This window comes from Ammospiza nelsoni, chromosome 1 (assembly GCF_027579445.1).
Source record: "Ammospiza nelsoni isolate bAmmNel1 chromosome 1, bAmmNel1.pri, whole genome shotgun sequence".
Lineage (NCBI taxonomy): Eukaryota > Metazoa > Chordata > Aves > Passeriformes > Passerellidae > Ammospiza > Ammospiza nelsoni.
In genome coordinates, this window is record NC_080633.1 from 36,708,280 (window position 1) to 36,731,317 (window position 23,038).

At 35.9% G+C, this 23,038-nt stretch overlaps 1 protein-coding gene across 6 annotated transcripts in view; it reads right to left on the reverse strand.

Moving 5' to 3' along the window:
• TBC1D5 (TBC1 domain family member 5) overlaps window positions 1-23,038 on the reverse strand; it is a 316,432-nt gene that overhangs the window by 184,436 nt on the left and 108,958 nt on the right. For all 6 annotated transcript variants that reach the window (XM_059470481.1, XM_059470490.1, XM_059470498.1 and 3 more), the window contains one exon: window positions 519-654. In XM_059470481.1, the coding sequence (XP_059326464.1) occupies window positions 519-618 (100 nt within the window). In that variant the 5' untranslated portion in view covers window positions 619-654. The remainder of the gene's footprint in view (window positions 1-518; window positions 655-23,038) is intronic.

A 23,038-nucleotide genomic window follows, 5' to 3' on the forward strand; every position in this document is an offset into this window, starting at 1 on the left:
ATCTCAGCTTTGAGATTTTTTTCAAATAAGAACATAGGGGCTGAGTCAAACAAAAATCAGACTTTGTATTTGCATAATTTTGTTCAAAATAATATACACTGAACTTAACTGCAGAACCAAATAAGTCAAAAAAAAAAAAAAAAAGGAAAAAAAAGGAAAAAAAAACCCAAACAAAAAAGATCCTTAAACCGAAGCAGTGTAAGAGTCCATGCTTGAGAAAGTAACATAAAGTCATGCTCCATTTCAATATTCTTATGCTGAAGTCAGTGTTTGGTTTATGATTAAAAAAGGATGACAGCACATTAAACATTTGGCTAATGCTTCTGTCTGTAATTGAAAGTTGACTTTTCGTGGTTTTCATTAGTGTCAGAGTGTTCCTCACATACTCTGTGAAATGTTCTTTAAGTTGCCCTGTTCAACTTCATTGAGTGAATTAAACAAATTATGACAGGTACAGTTATTATGACACACTTATATAAGGTATAAACTCAAAAAAAAGTACAGAAATACAAACTCACCTTCCCCTGGCTTGTTCAAAAAACTCTGCAAGGGATCAATGCCTATCTCTTGTTCCTCTGTTTGCAAAGGGTGGCTGGTTTCAGACACAGAATGATACATACTGGCAGTAGTAAATCCCAACTAATGAGTATTTATCTGGAAGAAAAAAAACAGAGAAACAAACACTTTACTATTCCTTTAACTATTTTTCAATCACATGAGTCAACAACAAAAGTACTTAAAACCTCCCCTTATTTTCCAGTCACATCATCACCATTAGCTGCCTAATTAGCAGAACAATAGTGTTTCCATTTGAACGTTGTAAATGTATTATTTGGAGTCCAAAAGAATTGTTATAGTTCCTACAAATATCACACTGCAAGTAAAAGTTCAAGTGTGGTTTTGAAGACTGTAAAACAGGGCAAGAGCTTCTTTCCATCCTTCTTCTAGTTTTCCCTACTCATCTTTTAGTCTGATTCCAAGGAGAACTGATGCTAGTTCTTGGGCATGAAGAAGATTATGGAGCAAAACTGAGGAAAGACCATCATCATCACTCTTCTGGACCCAAGACTGTTCATCCCAGAAATCTTCCTTTTAACCACTTCTTTTTCAGAAATCATAGGTCAAGTATAACAGCAACAGACACAAAAAGAGAATGGATTAATACTGACTAGCATGATAGATGGCTTTGGTTTTATCAAGATTTATATTAACTTTTGTCTTGGTTCTGGCAAGAACAGGTTTTGCAGTCGCCAGGAGGTGGCATGGCCAGGGCCCAGAGGTTTTTCTATACCATGTCATGTCACTACCAGGGCAGGGAGAAGGGAGTCTTTTCTGGGAAGAAGGGTTTTTTTTCTGGTCAAGTAGGAATGGCAGAGGTTGGGTAATGCTGCTCTCATCTGGAGGGAGTGTTGTCAGGGTTTCCACAGTGAGCAAGAATGTTTCTTTTCTTGTCTTGTCATCAGTTTCTTTCTTTTCTTGTTGCTAGCATCATTACTGTTACTGTTCATTTTTCTTACCTCATCGCTGTTTCCAGTAAATTGTTCTCATCTCAACCTGTGATCTGTACCTTTTGTTCCTCCAGTTCTCCTCTCCATCCCAGTGCAGGGAGGAGGGAGGGAAGGAAGGAATCAGCAAGTGAGCTGTGTGTGCCATGTAATGGTTTCAGTGGGAAAACTTAACTGGAAAACACCATTTCTAAACCAGGATGGCCTTCTAGAAAGATGATGTTAAGGAAGCATTTTAAGAAACGTAATCGACAAAGACATCTTCCAAAACTGAAGGCCAAAAGGGAAGTAATGGCAGAACTAAAACTTTAGGAAGTAGGTGATGCAGATTCATCATCACAGGCTCCTGAATGGCACTCACATCACTATCAAGCAACTGAATCAGAACTATGTTAGAAGTTCATTTGAGGAGTGCTGGAAGCTAATACAGTCTGCAACAAATTAGAGGATGCCAATAAGAGGGTGAAAAGCAGACGATGTTATGATCAGTGCATAAGAAAGAGAAACGACCTTTCCAATGCATTAACAGTGCAAGAGTAGATTTGTCAGGACTGCATTTTAGTCACTGTACAGCAATTTATTAACTCACAACACAAAAAAACCTAAGCCAGCTAAATAGGTCTGATTTGCCCAAGCACACAAAGTAGCTACCTACGACTGCCAGATGAGTTTTAAATATCACTTACTTTAACTGCTTTGTTTACAAATACCATAACTTTCTACCCGCAACAAAATTATATTTAGAAAAAATTATAAAAATAGATACGAGAAGAGGTATGCATCTACACTTTCAGGACTGGCATATTAACAAATATGAAATCACTTCAATTATGCTTTTTCTTTGGTTCCTAGAAGGTATGGCACTGATCAGGTAGGCTTTGTACCTTCAGTTTACTGTCAATAAATGAAGGGGAACTGGAATCCTTAAGACTTTTTATGGTCTATACCTTCTTAATTTTACTATTAAGTTATGAGGAAAAAAACCCCAAACCCAAAAAATCCCAGGATAATTAACTAGTTGGGCCACTATTAGGCAATTACTTGAAACCAGTGCACCCAGGCTGTTTTCAAAAGCATGCTCTCCCAGCTGTATTCCCTGAGGGTTTATCCTCTATGTGCCCTGGCACTTGTGTTACCGTGGGGATGAAATGATCCCACCATCTCTCACTTCTGCTCAGCTAGTAGGGAACATCTGAAGGTCTTGGGAACAAGGAGCCAGTAACCGAGGGAAGGTAGGACTTACACTTGAGCAGTGGTACACCTTTATGTGAAATTATTACAATCATCATGTCATGCGACAAAACACACCACAAAACCACAGAATTGCCTTGAACAATTCTATATGAGGCCCAGCAAAATGTGCTGCGACTGTATGCATACCTCACGTGTTTCCTCTGTAATTTTAAAACTGCAACAATGAAAACTGCATGAATGGTATCCTGAAGAAAAATATTTACAAACTTGTTAGCCCATTAAATAACATTTACCTGTAGTCTTATGGCTGAAAAAATATAAAGAGATGTTTATAAATACCTGATATTTTAAATAAATAAAAGAAAAAATAATTTATTTAAAGAAAGAAAACAAAACCCGCACCAACTTCACAGAAGTAATTTTTTTTTCCTGGAATTTTAGCTGCTGCTCTTGTTTCTTTTTCTATACAGCTGTAAATATCTTTTTCCTGATCAGTTGATTTTGTCTTCACTAAAATGACAAGCTTTTTCCGACCGTGCTGCTTAAGTTTAACTGTTTATTTTTATGTTCCTTCAGAGATTGCTACACAATGTGACCAAAGCAGAACCCTGAGTGTCTTTCAAACTGAGAACCAGGCACAAAATGACCTTACCAGCCATTATAGTTCTAGCAGCCACCACTTAATTAAGACACAGTATGTTTCAGACTTACACTGTCTTACATCCATAACATGGTATCAATTTAGCCCTAGTAAGTTTGCTCTTCTATGTCCTCTTCTGTATCCACCTTCTTTTTTTTTAATACTCCCCAAATGCCATACCTTTGCAATCTATATGCACCATAATTTACTTTACAGACTGTTAGAGCAGCCTTAAACAGCTGAATAGATTTACTTTTGATATCTGCATAGTGATTTAATCGGTTATTTGTGTTTGTTTATGAATACATATGGTTAGAGTTAAAAAAGTATCACTACCTATTAGTCTTCACTCCTTAGTCCAAGCAATTTTCTTCACAGTTTTATACTGAAGTTCTTTTCTACTCTTCTAACAAAGAGCAAAGGGAACTATTAAACAATTACAATTACACTTGGGATCTTTCTCTGAGACAGATTAATTCTTCACAGGTTTGTGGTTGATTTGTAATGGCATATAACATATTGTTCATATTAAATAAGATACAATTTAAAACCATTCTCAGTGTGAAACAATAAAAATGTTATAAACCGCTGAAATTCAATTACTGGATTACAAGACTTGATTCTAGCTGGCCCTAACATCACAGTGAAAGCACCTATTTCTACTTTTTTTTTAACCTCCAAAGTTGAAAGGCTAAGGAACTCAAAACACCAGGCATGCTTCCCACTACTGGGAGTTCAACTATTCTGTAATATACATGAGAAAATAATTAGGACCATGTATGAAACATTTATCTAGTCAAGGTAATTAGCAGAAACATGAATCCACTCATGAGCCCAAGGAAAAGGCAGGCATAGACTCTTTGGCTATTGGCCCTAAGTAACAGGAGGAGCCCTCATGTGCCACCAAGGACAGTGCCACAGGTTTGCTCCTCGCTGACCACACGTGGGCTGAATCCAGTCTGCCTTTCAGTGAAGGCAGCTTGTCAGCACATCTGTTCTCAACAAGGACCAAAAATCCTTCCAGAGACAGGCTTACAGACTCCAACACAGAGCTCCACCAGATATTAAAAGGGTTCTGTGGAGGTACCTGCTTACAGCTTATCATCTCCTCTCCCACCACTTCCTCTGTATTCCATATGTGATGGAATACCAACTCGTTTTCATTAGGAAAAACTTAACTGATGTTTACTGACATTTACCTAACTAACAACCTCTTTCTACACAGCAGAGATAAACCACTTGCTGCATTAGATAGTCTGATTTAACATACCTGTTCTAACTCCTTTTTCTCACTGGGTATTTACTCTTAGTGAGTACTTAGTACTTACTTGGAAGTCGCTTGCTTCTTTTTTAGATGTGAGAAGGTTTATTCACCCAAGACCTTACAAATATTTTGCCTTCCCTATTAGCTACTCTAACACATTATGTGATTTCTACCACCTTTAGCCATAAAGCAGTCTTATATAATCGTGCCTTCACTAGCATTGCCATTCTGCCTGTATACAAACTTGTGAGTTTAGAATGCTTAAAAAAAATTACATTTAAAACATTCAAAACCAAAAACCACTTCTTCTCCAGACTGTCAGTGGCATCAGCCTCAATTCAGCCCCACTTCATCTTCCACTAATATGTATAAGTCACACCTAACTAGACAGAGATAACAAGGCAAAGATAAAAGTCTAATTGAGATATGTTTCTATCATTAGCTGTACTGCCAGTGAAGCACCCATCACTTTTGGACTGGAGCTGGGTGAAACATTGCAAAAACATGTACACAGAACTGTACAAGGCAGAAGACTCAGCTGCAATAAGATTATAATAAATGTTCATATAATAAAATGATTATAATTGATGTTCATAAAGAAGATGGAAAGTTCAAAATAAAAATAAAATTTGTTGCATTCTTTTAGCAGTGAGACTATTCACTACTACAAGCAGTAAGATTACCCTAATCTCAAAAATGTTGATAAATCAGTATTTCATAAACAAAACATAGCACAGTTTAACATGAATACTGTACTTTATTTCATGTCATAAGACATTCACTAATGTCTTCACTTGCCACAGATATTGAATAAAAGTTTTCAATATTCAAATAAGCAGTTTATGGATTAAAAGCATTGTTTCAGAAATGGTGACTAAATTAGTTCAATCTAAAAAAACTAAACGCACAAAAAATGTTTCCCTTAATCATCACTGTTTTTACGGACCTTGAAAAATTATTTACTGAAAGCACAAAACACACCAAAACATATCAAAATTAACATTTAAGAAGGGATGAGTATTCATACTGTTTGGGCAAAATTAGAAAATACAATCAGTTTCAGCAAGGGTATTTTGAAGGTGTAACTGAGTAGGTGAGACAGAATTAGGCAAAGCTTGTACATTACCCATTTTTTCCTCTCTTCCCTTCCCCCCATGGTAAAATGTAAGGAGAGGAACTGCAGGCTTGGGGAGATAATCAGGATGAGGGCTGAAGAACTGCCCAATTTCCAGCATTTGCTCCACTCTTGCTCTCTGACATCCTCTTACTTATAAACAATCAAGGAACAGAGCAAAATATTTTATGCTTGAAGAAAGGAAAATGAGAACCCACTAAACTCTGAGGACGAAGCTGAAAAACATTGCTGAATCTTGGATACGCTAAAAATAAAAATCAGTTTCCATCAGTACCAGCAAAGCTACCTGAATATCACATTTCTGAAAACTACTGAAGCATACCAAGGTATTTAAATAATACTTTGCATTCATTCTATTAGACTGCATCAACCACCTTCTCCAAATTATCTTTGGGCCTTTATTTCATGCCATATCCAAAGTTTACCATTTTAATTACTTAAATTGATGACAAGTAGAGGAAATACTTGTTTAGCTAAGTGATAAATTAGCTGCCCTGTGAAGTCAAATTGATTAAAACAACCTCACTTAAAGCAAGCGTCTGATGTGGTAATGGTCTTATGCATGTTTTGTTAAGTTTGACAGCATCATGTTATGAGGGTTCACAACTCTGCCCCTCATTTGTGGCTTATGAAGTAATCAAGCATGGTAGAACACTGAAGTGAGGATTTTCCAGAATGTGAAAACATTTTAAAGTAGGTAAGAAATTAAATATTAGAAGAATAAACATGCATCGTGTTTATTTAAAGCAAAGAAGCACAGATGTCTTCCAAATTATCTAGAAGCAGTCCCATATCATGGGTTTTCTTGCACTGGCCAAATTAAATTATTCATCCTGAACCAAGAATTAAAAAAAAATAAAAAAAGAAAAAGCATGCTAACTAGAGGGCTGAGTAGAAGACCGTTCTGAATATGAACTTTGGAAAATGAAGACATGAGGACCATTTGATCTGTTTCAAGCTGGATATTTTGCCAGGACACTCATTAATAGGTATTTTTGAAAAATCTTTTCTTACCTATAATATTCACTGCTTTCTTCTTTGCTCTAGGAGTGATTTTTACTTAGAGACCATCTATCTCACAGCACTGTGATCTTCTGCTCTCCATCACTTGAGCTCTTTACTACCACCATCTCTATTTAAATACAGAAGATACTAGTCCCAGTGCCTCCAAGAGAAAAACCGCCAAAAAGCTCCACCAACCCAAACAACCCTCCCACACACACAGAGCAGCTCAAACCCAGCTAAGATTCCTACTCAGCCACTTCCACAGGTTGCCACCACCCACTGAAAATACACGCCTAGGGAAGAAAACTTACTAAGTCTGAAGAAAAGTGCACAATTTGACTAACTTTGCATAGGATAAAGCAAGTCTGTCTTCTTTTATAAAATGTATCATTAAAATAGAATGATGCAAACATAAAAATTGGTCTGGCATGGTGGAGCAGATGAACATTAACATCAGCTGGGATCCAGAACAAAACAAACAAGATCATGCCACTGATGGACAGGTTAACAGCCAGTGAGTCTGATGGTCATGAAATGCAATTAATTTTGTCCCATTTAATAACATTTCCTGCATTTTAACTTCTGCCTGTCTGATCTCTAATACAAAAACAGAGTTACATTGGACTTTAAATAAGTTAATTAAGTATTAAAATCAATCATGTGAAAGTCTTAATATTTAATATTGTTAGATTGTATATCAAAGTGGTTTTATTATTTATTTACTCCAAACCTTTCCAGAATACTTCATGTGGCAACAGGGAGTCTGTATCTCACAAGATAAATGCATTTACAATGCCAAATAAATTATATATAAAAGCATTTGTCTTAATACATGTCATTCAATATTAAATATCACCCATTGGTACCACCCTGAAACCCTAATCCATTTTTACCAACCGCACATTTGTATTATTCAAATGTTGTCTATTAAACAGTTGTCTCAAGAGCCACAGTAAAGGAATACATACCTAAGAACAATTATCATAGGAGATTTGAAGCACTGTCTACAGTTTTAACCCTACAACTTTCATGTCTTACCAGTACTTAAACATGCAAAGAATAAATTCAGTAGTGAATTAAAATGTCAGGGATAGAAACAACACAAATAGCCTGGGACCATGACAATGTATTCTCTTGGTATTTCATATGATAGTTGAAAAAAAACCAGACAAAAACCTTTTTATTAAATAAAAACTTAAAATTCAGTTAATTTCAAAGATAGCTACACACTTGTTATAATCAGGAAACAAGTTCATGCATTTTCTGGTTTTCAGTTTTCTTAACGTTATGTGATTTTGCAAGAAACACTAGTTTGACTAAGGAAGAAAAACTTGAATAATGCAGAGAGGATCAAAATCCTCATGTCATGTTTGCTACTAAGTTTTATAGCCACAGCCCCCTCTCATCCCAGTCAACAATTTTTCTCAAGATGTAATGCTCTGAACAGTGTAACCTGACATTTATGGCTAAAAAACTTCTGTCTTCTGCACTGAAAACGGTGACAATGAAAGTATAAAGGGCATCAACCATCTTAAATACCTGATTCTATAGTTTTACGTTCAGTACAGTCTCACAAAAAAAAAAAAAAAAAACAAAAACAAAAAAGACAAAATAGCCAGCCAAAGCAAGCCTCAATTTTGCAGTTTGAATTTCCAAAAAAACCAAAAAACCCCACAAATCCCACAGCCTTAACACAGAACTATAGCTATTCCTAATGAAAAACTATGTGACAGATCCACAGTGAGGCTGTTAAAAGAACACAACTTTTAACATAAATGTAGCCTGTGCCCTGAACATTCCTCCAACCACAAAAGCTGCGTTTAGCACCAGATGTGAAAATGTTATGTTGATGCATAAGTTCCTTTCAACTTAAGTCTCTAATAAAGGCTCCTCATAGTCAGAACAGTTGATAAAAATGAGATGTCTGACATGGTTAAGGCCTGAGCTGAAATATTGTATCCATCTTTAGTCAGATAGCACAGGAGAAGGACCAGTTGCTGCAGTCCAGAGAGAAGCAAGTAGACCTATTAAGAGCATAGAAAATATAACCTATGACATAAAAGTGAAAGAAACAATGTTTTGCCTTAGTGAAGGTGAAAAAGAAGAAGGATTAATACCATAAGAGTTCAAATCAACACATCATTTCACAAAAAATCTACTCCATTTTCTTAGAGTCACCTAGAGGTGGTAAAAACCCTATTCATATTAAAAAGATTCAAACAAACTCATTAAATGAAAGAAACACTTTGTTTTATTTTAGAATATAATTTATCTACCTGGTTACAAAACAGTTCAACATAATTTAAATTAAAGCTTTGTTCTTCCAAATATGGTTAGGTTTACTTCTGTTTATGGTATGCTTTAAGTATTTAAGAGTTTTACTTTCAGAAACACACAGGCACCATGCTATGCTACACACTTTATGTTTTAGTAATACAAATGTAACTCAAAGGGCCAAAGAACGTCAAGACTGAAAGAAATCATCAAAACAGTGAACTGGAAAAAATGGCAGCTTAGCCTGCAGCCTTACCCAAAATGATAGTAACTAACTTAGACACTAAAAGTGTATTCAATGAAGTAAGTTTCTGGAATATCACAGCTTTAAAGCAGTAAGCAATTAATCTTGGATTCAGCCTTTATTCTTTCACTATTTTTAGAAAACAGTTTCCTACAGGGGTTGACAGAATTTTTATAGAAACACCAGCATGGTTATGCACGCACAGAAGCATTTACATCAAATCTTTCCCTTCTAGTTTTCTCTTCTAGATATGCAGATGCTAAAGCAGCATGGTATCATGCTGAGGTACAAAGAAAGTTGGTGGAAACCTCATTTGCTAAAGAATATGAGAATTTCATAGGCACTTCAAAGGAGCAGAGAGAGGCAGAATTTGTTTCGTGCCATACAATGAAGTTTCTATATAACATGAAGACCCACAACCCATGTTTGCCTATGTGATCCAGTCCTGATGAGTGAATTCAAATCAGACTTACACAGGAAAACCTGAAATCTGATTCTGCTGCAGCGTAATGACTGCAGACAGCAAGGATTCTCCACTACTTCTGCCAACAGGAGTAGCACTTATGTGTAGAAGTCATCCTCAAAGGAAAAAAGGCTCAAAGTAGGGCTACTCCTGGTAAAAAACTATGCTGAATCTTCTTCCCTTGGTTGCTCCCTTTCATACCCAAAGGCTCATTCTGTGTAAGGCACAGTATTTCTCTCATGTACTGCCTGCTCACGTTGCTCCTCTTCAGTTTTGCCACACCAGCAGTAACAAAAGCAGGATGCAGATGAGCCCCTCTAGAAGGGGGGCTACAATATTTTTGTACTACGGTTACTCATACCTAGGATGTAGTGAGTTTCAAACAGCAGTATCTAAATGAAAGGAAATTAAATACCTCAAGCAAAGGAAACCTCTTGGACTTGTAAACATAAGCTATGGATGAAACCTGCTAACTTTGCATGAAGATATTATATCAAGATACCACTTCTGCTATGAGTAACATTTTACTCAGGGTTTTTGTGGCAGGAACATATCACTGTATTCCATGCTACTAAAAAAGATGACAGGACAGGTTCCTTCTCTCACAGAAAGTTCACTCTGCTGCTCAATACATCCTGATGCACCACTTTTGTTTCTAGTAGTCAGGAACTCTTACTACTAATTCCTGCCAAGGTTCATAATATTATAAATGGGAGAAAATTATAGTGCAATAATGCTCCTTCTTTAATAATTTGATCTCTTAATACAGTGCTATCTGTTATAACTTATATTCCTCTCTCTTCCTACTCTCATATTTTTCATTAAAATTTTTGAGCAGCTGGATGAAGTGTTGTCTGCTTTCCTGTACATGCTCATCAAACTCCCAAGGGAGTAAGTGGTCTTGCTGAAGTCTTCAGACACAGAGAAGCTAGGCTGATAAAACCCCTGTAGCATAATGATTTCTATAATGCAGTGCTACTTAGAGGCATTTATTCCTCCTAAAAAATTTTCTGGGCAGTCCCTGCTGCTTGCCAGAGCATGTAAAACACAGGCACACAAGTCCCCAGTGCAAGCAGCATGGTACATCAAGCACACTGCCTGTGCCACCTCAAAACCTTAAACAGATAGATGAAGCTCTTAAACAGCAAGCAGGAAAGCAGTATTTTGCAAGGTTATATAGGAGCAGAAATCTGGCTATTAAAAAGGTATTTAATTTTGCAGAACTTTACCTTCAATTTATAGTAACAATAAGAATTCGTAAAATAAATTAATTCAGAAATACAGATAAAATACACTGTTAAAAGGGGGGAAATATGTGAGTTGCAATTAAAAGGGTTTCTTGGTTTGGCAGTAAATTTGTCACCAGCTACTCCTTTGCCTTAAGTCCTGGGTTGATTTTGGTTTAGAAGCGGGTCAGCACATACTGCACAGCAAGAAACAAAAGCCTCGTTTTGCAGGACATTGGTGGACAACACGTAAGTAGCAGAACAAGACCTTAGGTCTTTGTGACTAAGAAATCCATTGCCCTGAGATTTATATATACTCCTCTGCTCTGGGGAATGAGAGCAGAACAGCAGGCAGATTCTCTAAAGCTTTTTGATTTTTATTAGATAATACAATATATTGATGGCTCCTAAATAAGTTAAGCTTTGTTGAGTGCTCTCTCAAATTCAGCAACCACTATGACATGACTGAATCTCCCAGTGTTCTCTGAATACCAAGTTTTGTTGTATATAATCAGCAAAAAGAACTGGAATTTCCTCAAAACAGTAAATAGATTTGAAGAATTGTATTGGAACAACAGCTGTCATTATAACTCACAGAAAGCTGACAACAGATTTGAGGCTAAGCTTTTAAGCCCATTTTATTAAAAAAAATATAACTGATGTAAACAAGTTATGGTTAGAAACCTCCTTGATTAAATTTTTCTTGTTTTTAAAAAGCCTTTTCAGATAGTTTCCTTGTCTGAGCTAGACAGAGCAGTATGACTTTATAAGAATATTTAAGGTAAATATCCCAATATCTGAATCATGAAAGCATTCTGAATCCTCCTGGACAAAATAGCTGTTTTCCCATTCTTCTTTTCAAATATTTTTATTTTCTTTTTCTGTCCTTTTGACCAAATTTATTCGTTTCTGTCTTGTTCAACACACAGAAGACCATTTTGCAAAAAGGCAGCTTTCAGATTTCTTTTTCCTGATATAGACTGTATGATCTCAACCCGGCCACAGCAAAAGCTTAGAAAAAATGTTATTTTTGCTATGTTGTTGCATTTCTGCTAATAGTTGAGATAGAGAGGTGCCATAGTTGAGGCAGAGAAGTGACCTAACAGTGGCCAGGCTCAGGACCACTCAGCGCATTAAGAAGAATGGAATCAGAATTTTGAACTGCATCCAGAAGTAAATGGAAAGAAACCAAGCATATAGAATAGAGGTGTGATCTGTTCTCACTTTTCTTTCTTACTTAATAGCAAGGCTGTGCATCTTGGGGCACTTAAAATTAGTAGTTGCTTTTGAAATTCTGGTCATGTATTATTCATCTTTTTCTCCTAAAAGGAAGACAGAAGATGGCAGTAGCAGGTGTTCCTTGCTTCCTGATGGAAAAGGAGGAAAAACTTGACCAAGGGGATAGATCTTTCTTCAAAAGAGGGGTAGCAGACAAAGACTGCCTAGCTGAGATGACTATTCTGTCAAACACATATCACAATTCCACCTGTTGCCAAGAAGGCTTGAAGGCAGCAGATCCTCTGCCTACTCATCCAAACTCTTGTGTTTTGAAAGTTCCTGTTCTTTACTGGGGAAGAAAAAGGGAAATCCTGTTCTGTTTTAGCAGCCACACTTATGAGCAAACTACTGAATACAACAAATCTAGATAACTAATATTAACTATTCATCAGTTTTGGTTTAGAGGTTTTGACAGCATCTGATCAGAAATGAAAGTCAAAACACAAAGATAATTGAAATAAAATTATTTAGAAAGGCAGGAAATCACTCCTCTACTATGCCACTCCAAGTCAGCTTGCTTTCTCTCAAAGAACCCCGCATAAGACTCCCTTCACCCATTCAAAAAACCGAACACAAGTATTTTTAACATGAACATTTATTTCTAACAAATGCTTCTCGTATATCTGTATGAAGTTAGTCTGTTTGAAAGATTATATCCTTGCCTCCTTTAAATGCAAGGTTGACTCTGTATTCAGTGTAGCCCTCTCACTGCACTGATGCCAGAAACGCTAATGAAGAAAGAGGAGTCACCTTCCAAAGGTATATGCACAGCCTGCCCTATAAAAGGTAACACAGGTGACAAAAGAATATTTTAACTAAAACTGTTTGCATTCTCAAAGCCAGTAGGAATGACCATGAGAGATCTGCAGGAAGGAGCAAGATTTTCACTTTGTTGGGTTGTTTTTTTCATGACTGAAATATGATTTGACCACTGAGCTCCCCAGTTCACAGATAAAACGCTTTAGACCTTATCCACATCCTAACTCTACATGTTAAACTTTTAAACCTATTATTTCCAAGAAATGGCTACTTTCATGGATATGTGCCATGCCGTCAAAGCACTTCTTCTGATTCACAGTATTCATGATCTTTAAGAGAGCATCTGAAACATCTACACTGATTTTCCTTCCCACTTGCCTTGGTGTGACAGATGTGTGAATACTTCTTAAACTTTAATACAGCAATTATTTAATTTCACATCAGTTTCCTGAATAAAAGGCACACACAGTCTGCAATAACCATCCCAGGACTTACTCCTGTATGACTGAAAATCAATTTACTCATTTTTATTCTAGTTTATATTTAGATAGTCCATCATGAAAGAGCCCAGAACTTTTAGCCTAACCCAGGTCCTCTTTATGCCATATGTGTATGCAATCTACTACATCAATCAAAACGACTCACAGTTCAGATGATGTGTACACAAATAAATGTACTTTACCTAGAGGTCAAAATGATTTCTGTAAGAGCACAGAATATTCTCTTGTTTTTAGCTACCTCCCACAACCATGAAGTATAAAAATTTAACAAGCTGCAAAATAACAAACTGAGCACCATACATCGAGTTTCTTTAGTGTCACGCTAGGAATGCTATAATTATAATCAAGAATACACTTCACTTTTAACTCTGTTTTTACTGTATCTTTCTACCTTGTGGCCTGTGGTGGCCTATGCCAGTTTTATAAAAAGTATGGTTGGGGGGAGGAAAGGGTAAAAAAACCAAAAACCAACCCAACGTTAAAAAAATCAATTCTGCTACTCAGAGATCATATGTACAGGAACTGAGGTGTGGATCTTGGCTTTTTAAGATAGTGCTTATATGTTTTGCCCTTACTCCTGTGTCAGCTTTTGCAACCACATAATACTGTATGGGGTGATCACCATGACAGTAGATAAATTAGGATTTCACTACCATTAAGTATGAATTGCTTCTTAACAAGGCTACGAGTCAGCGTAGCTCTTAGTTGATGGAACTGAAAATCTTTCAAATTTGCAGTACAATAGGTAGGATTTTAAAAAAGTGTTTTAGAAATGCTAAAAAATAAGACAGGCTGAAATGTATACATATCAATTCACTGGTTACATGAAGAGAAAGCTGCCACACAAACGCATTGAAAAAGGCAGAAATATTTGTCTAAACATGGTAGGAAAAACACATTGCTGAAATGTTGATGGTCCGCTTTTATGGTTATTTTTATCTGGACCACAAACTTCTTTCTTTCATAGACATTGAACAATATCACATCCAATGAGCACAGAAGTTTTCTAAAAAAGCCATGATTTATTCTTTGTTCAATTTGACTAAGAAAATAAACCTATACTGCAGAAATGAAAAAAGAATGGACATGTTATACACCTGACAATTCAATTAAATTACTGTCTCATATAAGCATGTGGAAAATAGTTTCTGAACTTGTCATGAGAAAGTGGAGAGGTTGAATCCTGGCTACTCTAAAACTCTCATTCATTTGATCAGCTTGGACAGCCAACCTCAGTGCTCTGATGTCCATGTGCAAGGGCCACTGCCCTAGGTTCATGAGGAACCCTTATCCTGAGACATTTTAATTTTGTTTGCTCATCTAAGTCCCCTATGTAACTACTTCAGGAACCTTTTTGTATTTCAGTACTATGCATATTTCTGGTAGAGATTTGGGATTGTAATTTAAATATACTTTATGTTATTGTGACTCGTAGGTATTCAATTAGCAAAGGAGATAGCCACACTTGTCCACCTCACATTCACCTCTGGAAAATAATTTATATATACCAGTTGCTGTGTAATGACTTACTGAAATAAGCAAATAAAATATTCAAAGGGCCTTCACTGATTTTATGACAATGAAATCCATAGCTGTGATATTCCAAACAACCCTAATTTTTATTTTCTTAAGTGTATTCATGTACAGTGAAACAGAAAAGTATAATCTTACTTTTTTTTCCAAGAAAACAGGATCTGAGTTGGAAGCCTAAATGTCAGCCCTGAACATTATAAAATTATACAGAATAAGGAGGAAACAGGGCTGATAGTGCATATAAATATGACAGTGTATTAGGCTGCATTTAATTACCAGTTCAAACAACAACCTGATCTAACCTTTGACAAGTAAAATAAATGTTCTGAATAATTTAACCAAAGCAAACATTTGCTGTTAAATGCTGGCTAATTATAGTAAGAGTTGTACTGAGAGGGGGAAAAAACCCAAAAGAGATGGTAATTTATACACTTCTCCTGCAATTGCTACTGCAAAAGCTATTCCTTGAAACCCTTGAATTTTTTTTCCATGCGGGATAGCTATTAAGTATCTACTTCTGCAAAAAGAAAAATCTGTCTGTACTTAAAGGAAGAAGCAGCACAGGAAAATAAGAAATACTCCAAATACAGAAAGCAAAGTAACATTAGTTTCAAGAATATCCATCTTTTCTGTGGGTGGCTTTGTGATATGAAAGGTCTGTGTTTGAAATGTCCAGTAGCACAATGAAAGATAAGAAAGGGTAGAATAATGATTAAGTCTTTTTCAAAGTGTCAGTGAAAAATCACACAAGAGCCTCATTATAGGATATGGGAGCACAGTTCAGTCATGACCACTGCCCACTGCACTTCTGAGAAGAGTAACAAAGAAATCTAAATTCTTTTTTTTACATAAATATGAGATCAGCAGTTAAATGACATAAATAAAACACAGAGATTCTTTAAAAACAACTCCACCCAAAACATGTAATGATGAAATAATTCCACCACTGACTTTTATTTATTACTATAGCCAGATATATTATCCCTGTGAAACACTGAGCTTGTTTCAAAAAGAACCTAAATATCTCAGAAAAACAAGCATTTAAAAGTCAGCATGCTTTGAATATCAGAGCATCAAAACCCAAGAAACAGAAACCAACAGAAAAAAAAAAGCATACATGCTTTCCAGTTGTAGGCTATTTATAAAGAAATTAATGGGTTTTGCTATCTTTGGGCCAGGAGTTTCACTTATTTATGTCATCTAAAGTTATCAGAAGCATCAGCTGTCTATCTCCATGCACAATAACTATGATTCAGAAGAATCAGAAGACCATGAAAATTTCACAGACAAGCAATGTATAGTAAACGAAAGAAGCCTATAAATCCCTAATCTTGAATATATATTAATATTTGAAGGCTTTATATAATCTGCAAAGTAAAAAGTGAAAACCATTAAAAATATTAAAACTGACTCTAAGTATGCTCCCCTCTTTTCCCAAAAGTAATTTGTGTGCAGATAAGTTCTGGCCACCAGTTTCTAAGAGAAACATATTATTTTAAAGTTACCTTTTATATTTTCATAAATATTTAAACTCTCCCTGAAATTTTAAATATGTTTATAGAGACACAGATGCTAACACTCTTAGCCTCTTACATTGAAAAAATATGAATCAAACTGTTTCTTGCACCCTGTAAGAGAAACAATTTTTAAAAGAAACAAATAATAAATTCTTTCAAAAAATTACCAAAATTTGTTCACTTGATAATTAGTCAGGTGGAATCATGAACTTGAAGTGCATTTTCTAGCTTACAGGGTAAAATGAGTATTAGATAATCAAGTTTGAAGGTCATTACTATTCTTGCTCTATAGTTCAGGACAAAGTCCTTAAGCAAAACAAAGTAGTAAAAGCTTGACAAGATCCATGCCTGACACTGGAGAAATCCAAGTACAGAAATAATTTTACACTGTGTCCACTGCTTCATGTCAAATGGACAGTGATATGCACTGTTTTTTCTTATGCTGAGGCATCCATAAAAACATACTCAGCTGTATTTGGACAGGACAAAAGGAAATCTGGGGCAGTCATTGGTAAATGCAATGAATCAACTCTTCACTGTTATTGCACTGCACATAAAACTCTGGCATTTAAGCACAAAACTGGAACAGACCTTCTCTGGAGTTGTTATATTTGTGCTCTGCACTTGAAATGTTACCAGGTCAGTAAGGTAAATTTCACTAATAGGAGATACCTTTACCTTTCTGTGAATTAAAACGTAGTAAGAAATAAAAGTAGCCATTCAATACTAAAATTTTATCTTCTCAAAAATACTTATATTTTAGATAAAAAATTAAAGCAACAAAACCATCCAAGTCATAGGTTGTGAGGGCTGATGGGAAGATAAAAGTACAGTAATTTATATTTAAATAATTAAATCTGATAAAAACACTGGTAGAGATGCTAGCGTACTAAAGTGCTGATAGTTTAAAAAAACCTAAGAAAACTCTCTCTGACATAACTACAAGGAATATACACTGTTACTGAATATCATTTTAGGTTTGGCCTGACATAGCAGGAGGTGCATCTGGAAGGGTGATTATAACAGAATAATTTGGTTACAGATGTACAGGTACTTCTATGTAAACTCAGTAATACTTTACCCCGTATGGCACACCTTGGAGGACAATTCATCCAAGTCCAAAAAAACCATCTCCAACTAGACCACTAAAGGAGAAGAGAATTTCTTGATACTGAAACTATTCAAGCCTCTCCCCTGACTTTATGCACCTAATTTTAACACTGAAAACAAGAAGTAAAGACTGAGTTAGTCCTTCAGATCCATACTTTTGGGCAATAGGTTACAGAGAAATCAGAAATAGCAATAAAATAAAAAGTGGAATGGATTTCTGACCAACAGAATGCATAGCAGAGCTATTACTGTGCAGTTCTTTTTGAACTACTCCAACATTTTACCCTGGTAGTCTGTTATTATAAGTAACAATTATTTTAGCCTGTACTGGAATTTTCCTGCATATTTCAGTTTGCATGCACTTGTAAGGTCTTCCTAAAGAGAATTCACTTTTGTGTAGAATGGCTTTATGATGTGGATTAGCTTCCACAAGGGATCTAAATTGACAATAATGAATTCATTTTATATAGTAAGCTAGACTTAAATGAGAAGTGAAAGGCCAGTGCCAACAGAGTTCAGTGATCAACCACTGTTGTTCTCTCTATAATTCACTGGTTGCCTTTAATAATTACAGCATTGCCTTGATAATCTGTAGCTGAAGCACACTGGAAGGAGAGGAAGAGAGAATGCTTCTTGTGTTAATAGGAGAATTGATTTTTTTAAAAAATCTAAATGCAGACCCACATAAACTGCAAACAGAGTATTTATAATGAACATCTAAGAACACTGACACTGGTTTAAACTAAAATTAATTTATATCACTCAAATCCGGAAAAACATAATTTCAAGCCTTGATCTTATTAGGATACTTAATGTAATCTTATTAGGATGTGAGCTTCTATATATCAAAGTGATTTATACATTGCAAATATATTTTAAAGAGCTCCAATAAACAATACTGAACAATTCACCACTGATCTCCAAACCTACTTTCACAGGGGCAGATTATTGGATCCGCAGCTAATGCAGCAGTGGAGGAGGCAATGCCTTCACACAGACGATATTGCTGCTCTACAGAGCCGGCTGTCACATGAGTGCTAAGTAAGTTTCCAGGACTTTCTCATCTCTTAACTGCCTGAGATTTAGCACTGAGCAGCATGCTTTCCAAAAGGACAGAGTACCTACAGCTTCAGCGGAAGCAAATGAGGATCATAGATGCTTAAAATTTCAGAAAATCAGGCCTGGTGCCATATACAAGGAAAACGCTGCCAGAAATGTCACTCACAGAATCCATGCCTGCCACTCCACAGGGATTCATATATGCTTAATGATGGCTAGCAAGTACAGAGAGCAGACCTAGCTAAGGAAAAACAACAGAAAACCAGGCAGCAGGCAAGCGATGAGCACTCTGTCTGCACTTGTATCCCCACTGGCAAAGTAAAAGTAAAATGGTTAAGAAACCGGTAAGACTGATGCCAAAATCTAAAATGTTTCTAAGGACTGCAGCAGATCTCAAAAGACAGTTTTTAATTTCATTTGAAACAGTTTCAATACTTCAACATTAATGTATGCACATATATATTAATGAAGCAGACATGTTAATCCCCCCGATGTCGATGTCTGTGAAGCATCTTAGCTCTTCCTTCCATCAGCAGCAGCCGTGTGTAAGTAACATACTGTGGCAACATATGAATAGTTCATAGCTCCAGCAACAAATGAATGAATGAACGGTGACCTAAACACAAGCAGCCATTAAGGTTTCTGTTTCTTTACCCATCAGCTATTGCATATACTCCCGGCAAACAAGCGTGTTTTTCTGACATGCACACTTGTCTGTTAATAAGTTAAAGAACTATTTCAGTCAAGAATCTTTATGTTTTTCCCCTACATGCTTCGTTTCTTGCTACATGCATTGGAGTTTTACTCTATTAGAGATGCTCATGACAAGCCAAAGGAATGGAGGTGATGCTGCCAGGAACTAAGGTAAAGGATGCTACAGTGCTCTGCAGGAGCAGTAAGGGTCTGCCACTGCTTCCCTGCACTTGGAAAGCTTACACACAAGCTCTGTGAAAAGCACCACGAGAGCTTCCAGTTAGCAGCACTCCTGTTTGATTTTAGTGTGCACTTAACATATCCCATGCAAGACTTTAATGTACTAAACAAACTACAAGGCAAGATAAAAAGAATTCTAACATTTTAATGGCATCAAGTATGAAATAATTCCAAGGTGGTAGGGGTTTTTCCCTTTTCTTTTTTTCTTTTTTTTTCTGAGGAGTGTGTGTTGTTATTTAGTTTGATTAACTAAATAACAACACACCCTTTTTGGTTTTGTTTTTTGGGTTTTTTTCTATTTTGACTTGGATTTTTTTATGCTTAATACAAGAAGAAAAGAAGACCAAAAACCCCACACGAAGAGCATACCTGTCTTTTTCAAGGTTCAGCTCAAAATACCTCTAGTAATAACCTAGTGCATATTATCAATACAGTGGGTTCAGAGATAAATTACACTATATTTAACACTCGTGCAACTAAATTCCAGTTGCAGAATCTCCAGCAGGCATCATCTATACGGACAAACACTGGCCTTTAAGGGACCAGCAGATAAAATTATAAATGAAAGTAGTTCACAAAAATACTTTTCCAATTTTAAATTGAATGACTGACACAAATTTACCCATCAATGGAAACTCCACAAAAATCCATTTTTCAAATCTTTTATCTCAGTTAAAAACTGGAATCAATTTTTCCTGTTATCTAAAATATATCGTTCAAAATTCTCAGCCCCTGCAAGTCTTGCAAAAAGTAATCTCTGCAAAAATAAGCTCAATGAATTCAGACAACCTAGGCCGATGAAAAGAAACAGATCCTGTGAAATGTTAGTCCATTAAATGAGCACTACTCTGATGGATTTATCTTTGTAGAAAGTAGAGAAACACAGAAGGAACACTATCTGCTTGTGATAAACAGATTTTTTTTTCTTTTCTATATTATGCTTCTTATATACAACTATGGAGTTTTATTTTGTTCCTTTTCAATCAAATAATTAATTTGAATAGTTGATCAAAGGAACTAAAAGTCTCCTAGAGTGCAAAGTGGATGACTGGCTCCTTTATTCTTGAAGGTAGCATCAGGCTGCCTTATAATTTTAAAACCAAAATTTCTAGGGAATCTGCATTCAATAACTAATGCTTAAAACTTTAATTCTTGAACAGTGTGTGTGTGTGTGTGTGTCCTAATAATTAAATACTGAGATTAGCTCTTCCCCTTCCACCATCAACCATGAACCATATATCAAATATGTAATTTTCTTTTTTTAAAAGCACTTCAGTTTACATGATCACAGTTTTCTCCAGCTCTCTCACTATGTTCTTAGACTGACAAGGTATAACTTTTAAAACTTCTTCTTGCTCCCATTCTTTAAGTAGTCAGAAATATGCATGCATGTGGGTATGAGGCGTGTTAATGCAACATATATATTACTATATAGGTAAAATACTACCTTTGCTGGATAAATGATGCTACTCCTTTTACTACAAGATAATTTCAACATAAGTGACCAAGAAAAGAAGGGGTTGTAAGATATTATCTGTTATAACATAATGTCTTTCACAAATGAAGAAAATAATTACCAGAAACCACCTGTTATGAACAATAATTTCATTTTCCTGAACTGAAGCCCTACAGCATTCAGCTGACTGAAAAGTAAAATGGCTTACAAAAAAGTAACATGGGTGAAAACAGAGTTTGTTCTCAGGGTCAGTGGCAAACGTATACAAAATGGTAAAATGAAAACTTAATTTTGAAACGTAGGTGACACAGATCTGTCTGAGATGAAAGGTATGCTGGGCAAAGAAAAGGTTAGCTGACCAGATTGACAAGACCAGAAAGATTTCGAAACTGCGGATTCCGCAGCTCCCTACTGCCTTACCCAAAGCACGGGGAGGGATTATAGTTATGTAGGAAGAAATTTGGAGAAGTCCTGGACACAGTGTGAATTAATCTAAAGCCATAATAGAAGGTGGACTTCTCCACTGTGTGTAATTCATTTTCTAGATGCTTGGAACCAAACTTCCAGTTTTGCTGCAGATTTACAAGGCCTTAAGTCAGCCTTAGACTCCTTCCCTCTCCTCTCCTTTCCTTCTCCTCCCTAAATACTAATTTCACCTTTATTCTTGAAAATTATTTACATTACAAATTAAAACTAATGTGTCTGAGATTATACAAAAGCCACCAATTCAAATTTTAACTGTCACAAATAATGATCTATTTTGGATTCTTCTCATTTTACGACTACCTTGTATATATTCATATATTTCTTTTCAACCAGAGGTAAGAGGTTGCATGGACATTGACAGACTATTGAAGGTGAAGAGGTTCTTTCATGATAAGCCAACATAGCCCTAGGCCAATTTTGGGCATTATTTGGCAAGCATTAATGTATTGGGAAAGCAATTTTTCAAGGTTCAAATGCACAAAGTGCAGTGTGTATTATACAGCTATTAAAAAGTAGCATTAACGTAAGACTGAATACATCTTGTCCATGTAATTATCTACTCAATTCAATATGTCCACAGAACATTTACACACCACTAAAAATATACAAATATATAAACTCCAGTAAGAAAAATCTCTACTGTACCACTCTCTTGGGTAGGTTATGCTCCCCATTCTTTCTTGGAACCACATCCAGGAGTATTATTCAAAAACATAACTAATCAAGCTTGGGACTCCTACATTAGTATCTACAAAAATTATGAAAAAGCGATCAGAAATTTCATGGGCAGTATATATACCTATTAATATGATCTGTTTTATTAGGTCCCAGTGAAAACATCTTATTAGTTCAACAATTAAATGATTCAGAAACCATTCACACTATTTTTGCCTTTTAGCAGTTCCAATCAGTAGCACATCTAGGTGTAATCAACAGCAGCAGGGGGCTTTAGGAAGCAAAACAAAACAAAAACAGTAGGGATCTTTACTAGTTTACAGTAATTTGTACAAGGAGATGTTAAATGTTACTGCAAGTTAGCCCAATATATGGGAAAGCTACAGGAAAATTCCCGAATATGTACAACTACTGCTTCAACACAACAATATCAATATAATAAGCTTTTTTTAAAAAATTGAGTTTTTAAAGTTTACAGAATTTCCTTTCAGATCTAGAACTTCTTTATCTCTTTTTTGTCCCCTCCATTTTACATCTTCTGTAACAAGATCAATATTTGGGTTACCATGCATTCAGAATACATGGATGTCACCCCTTAAATTTGTGAGTGGGCTGCACGAGTGATATAAAGTCCCTTTTCTGTAGGAGTTGAGCACATGGTCTAAACAGCACTTTTAGCCCCTGCTATGCATGGTAGCGAAACTATATTTCCCATATGTTAGTGCTGACAGGCTGACTGATATAAATTCAACTCAAAGAAACTTACATACAAGTTATTTTTA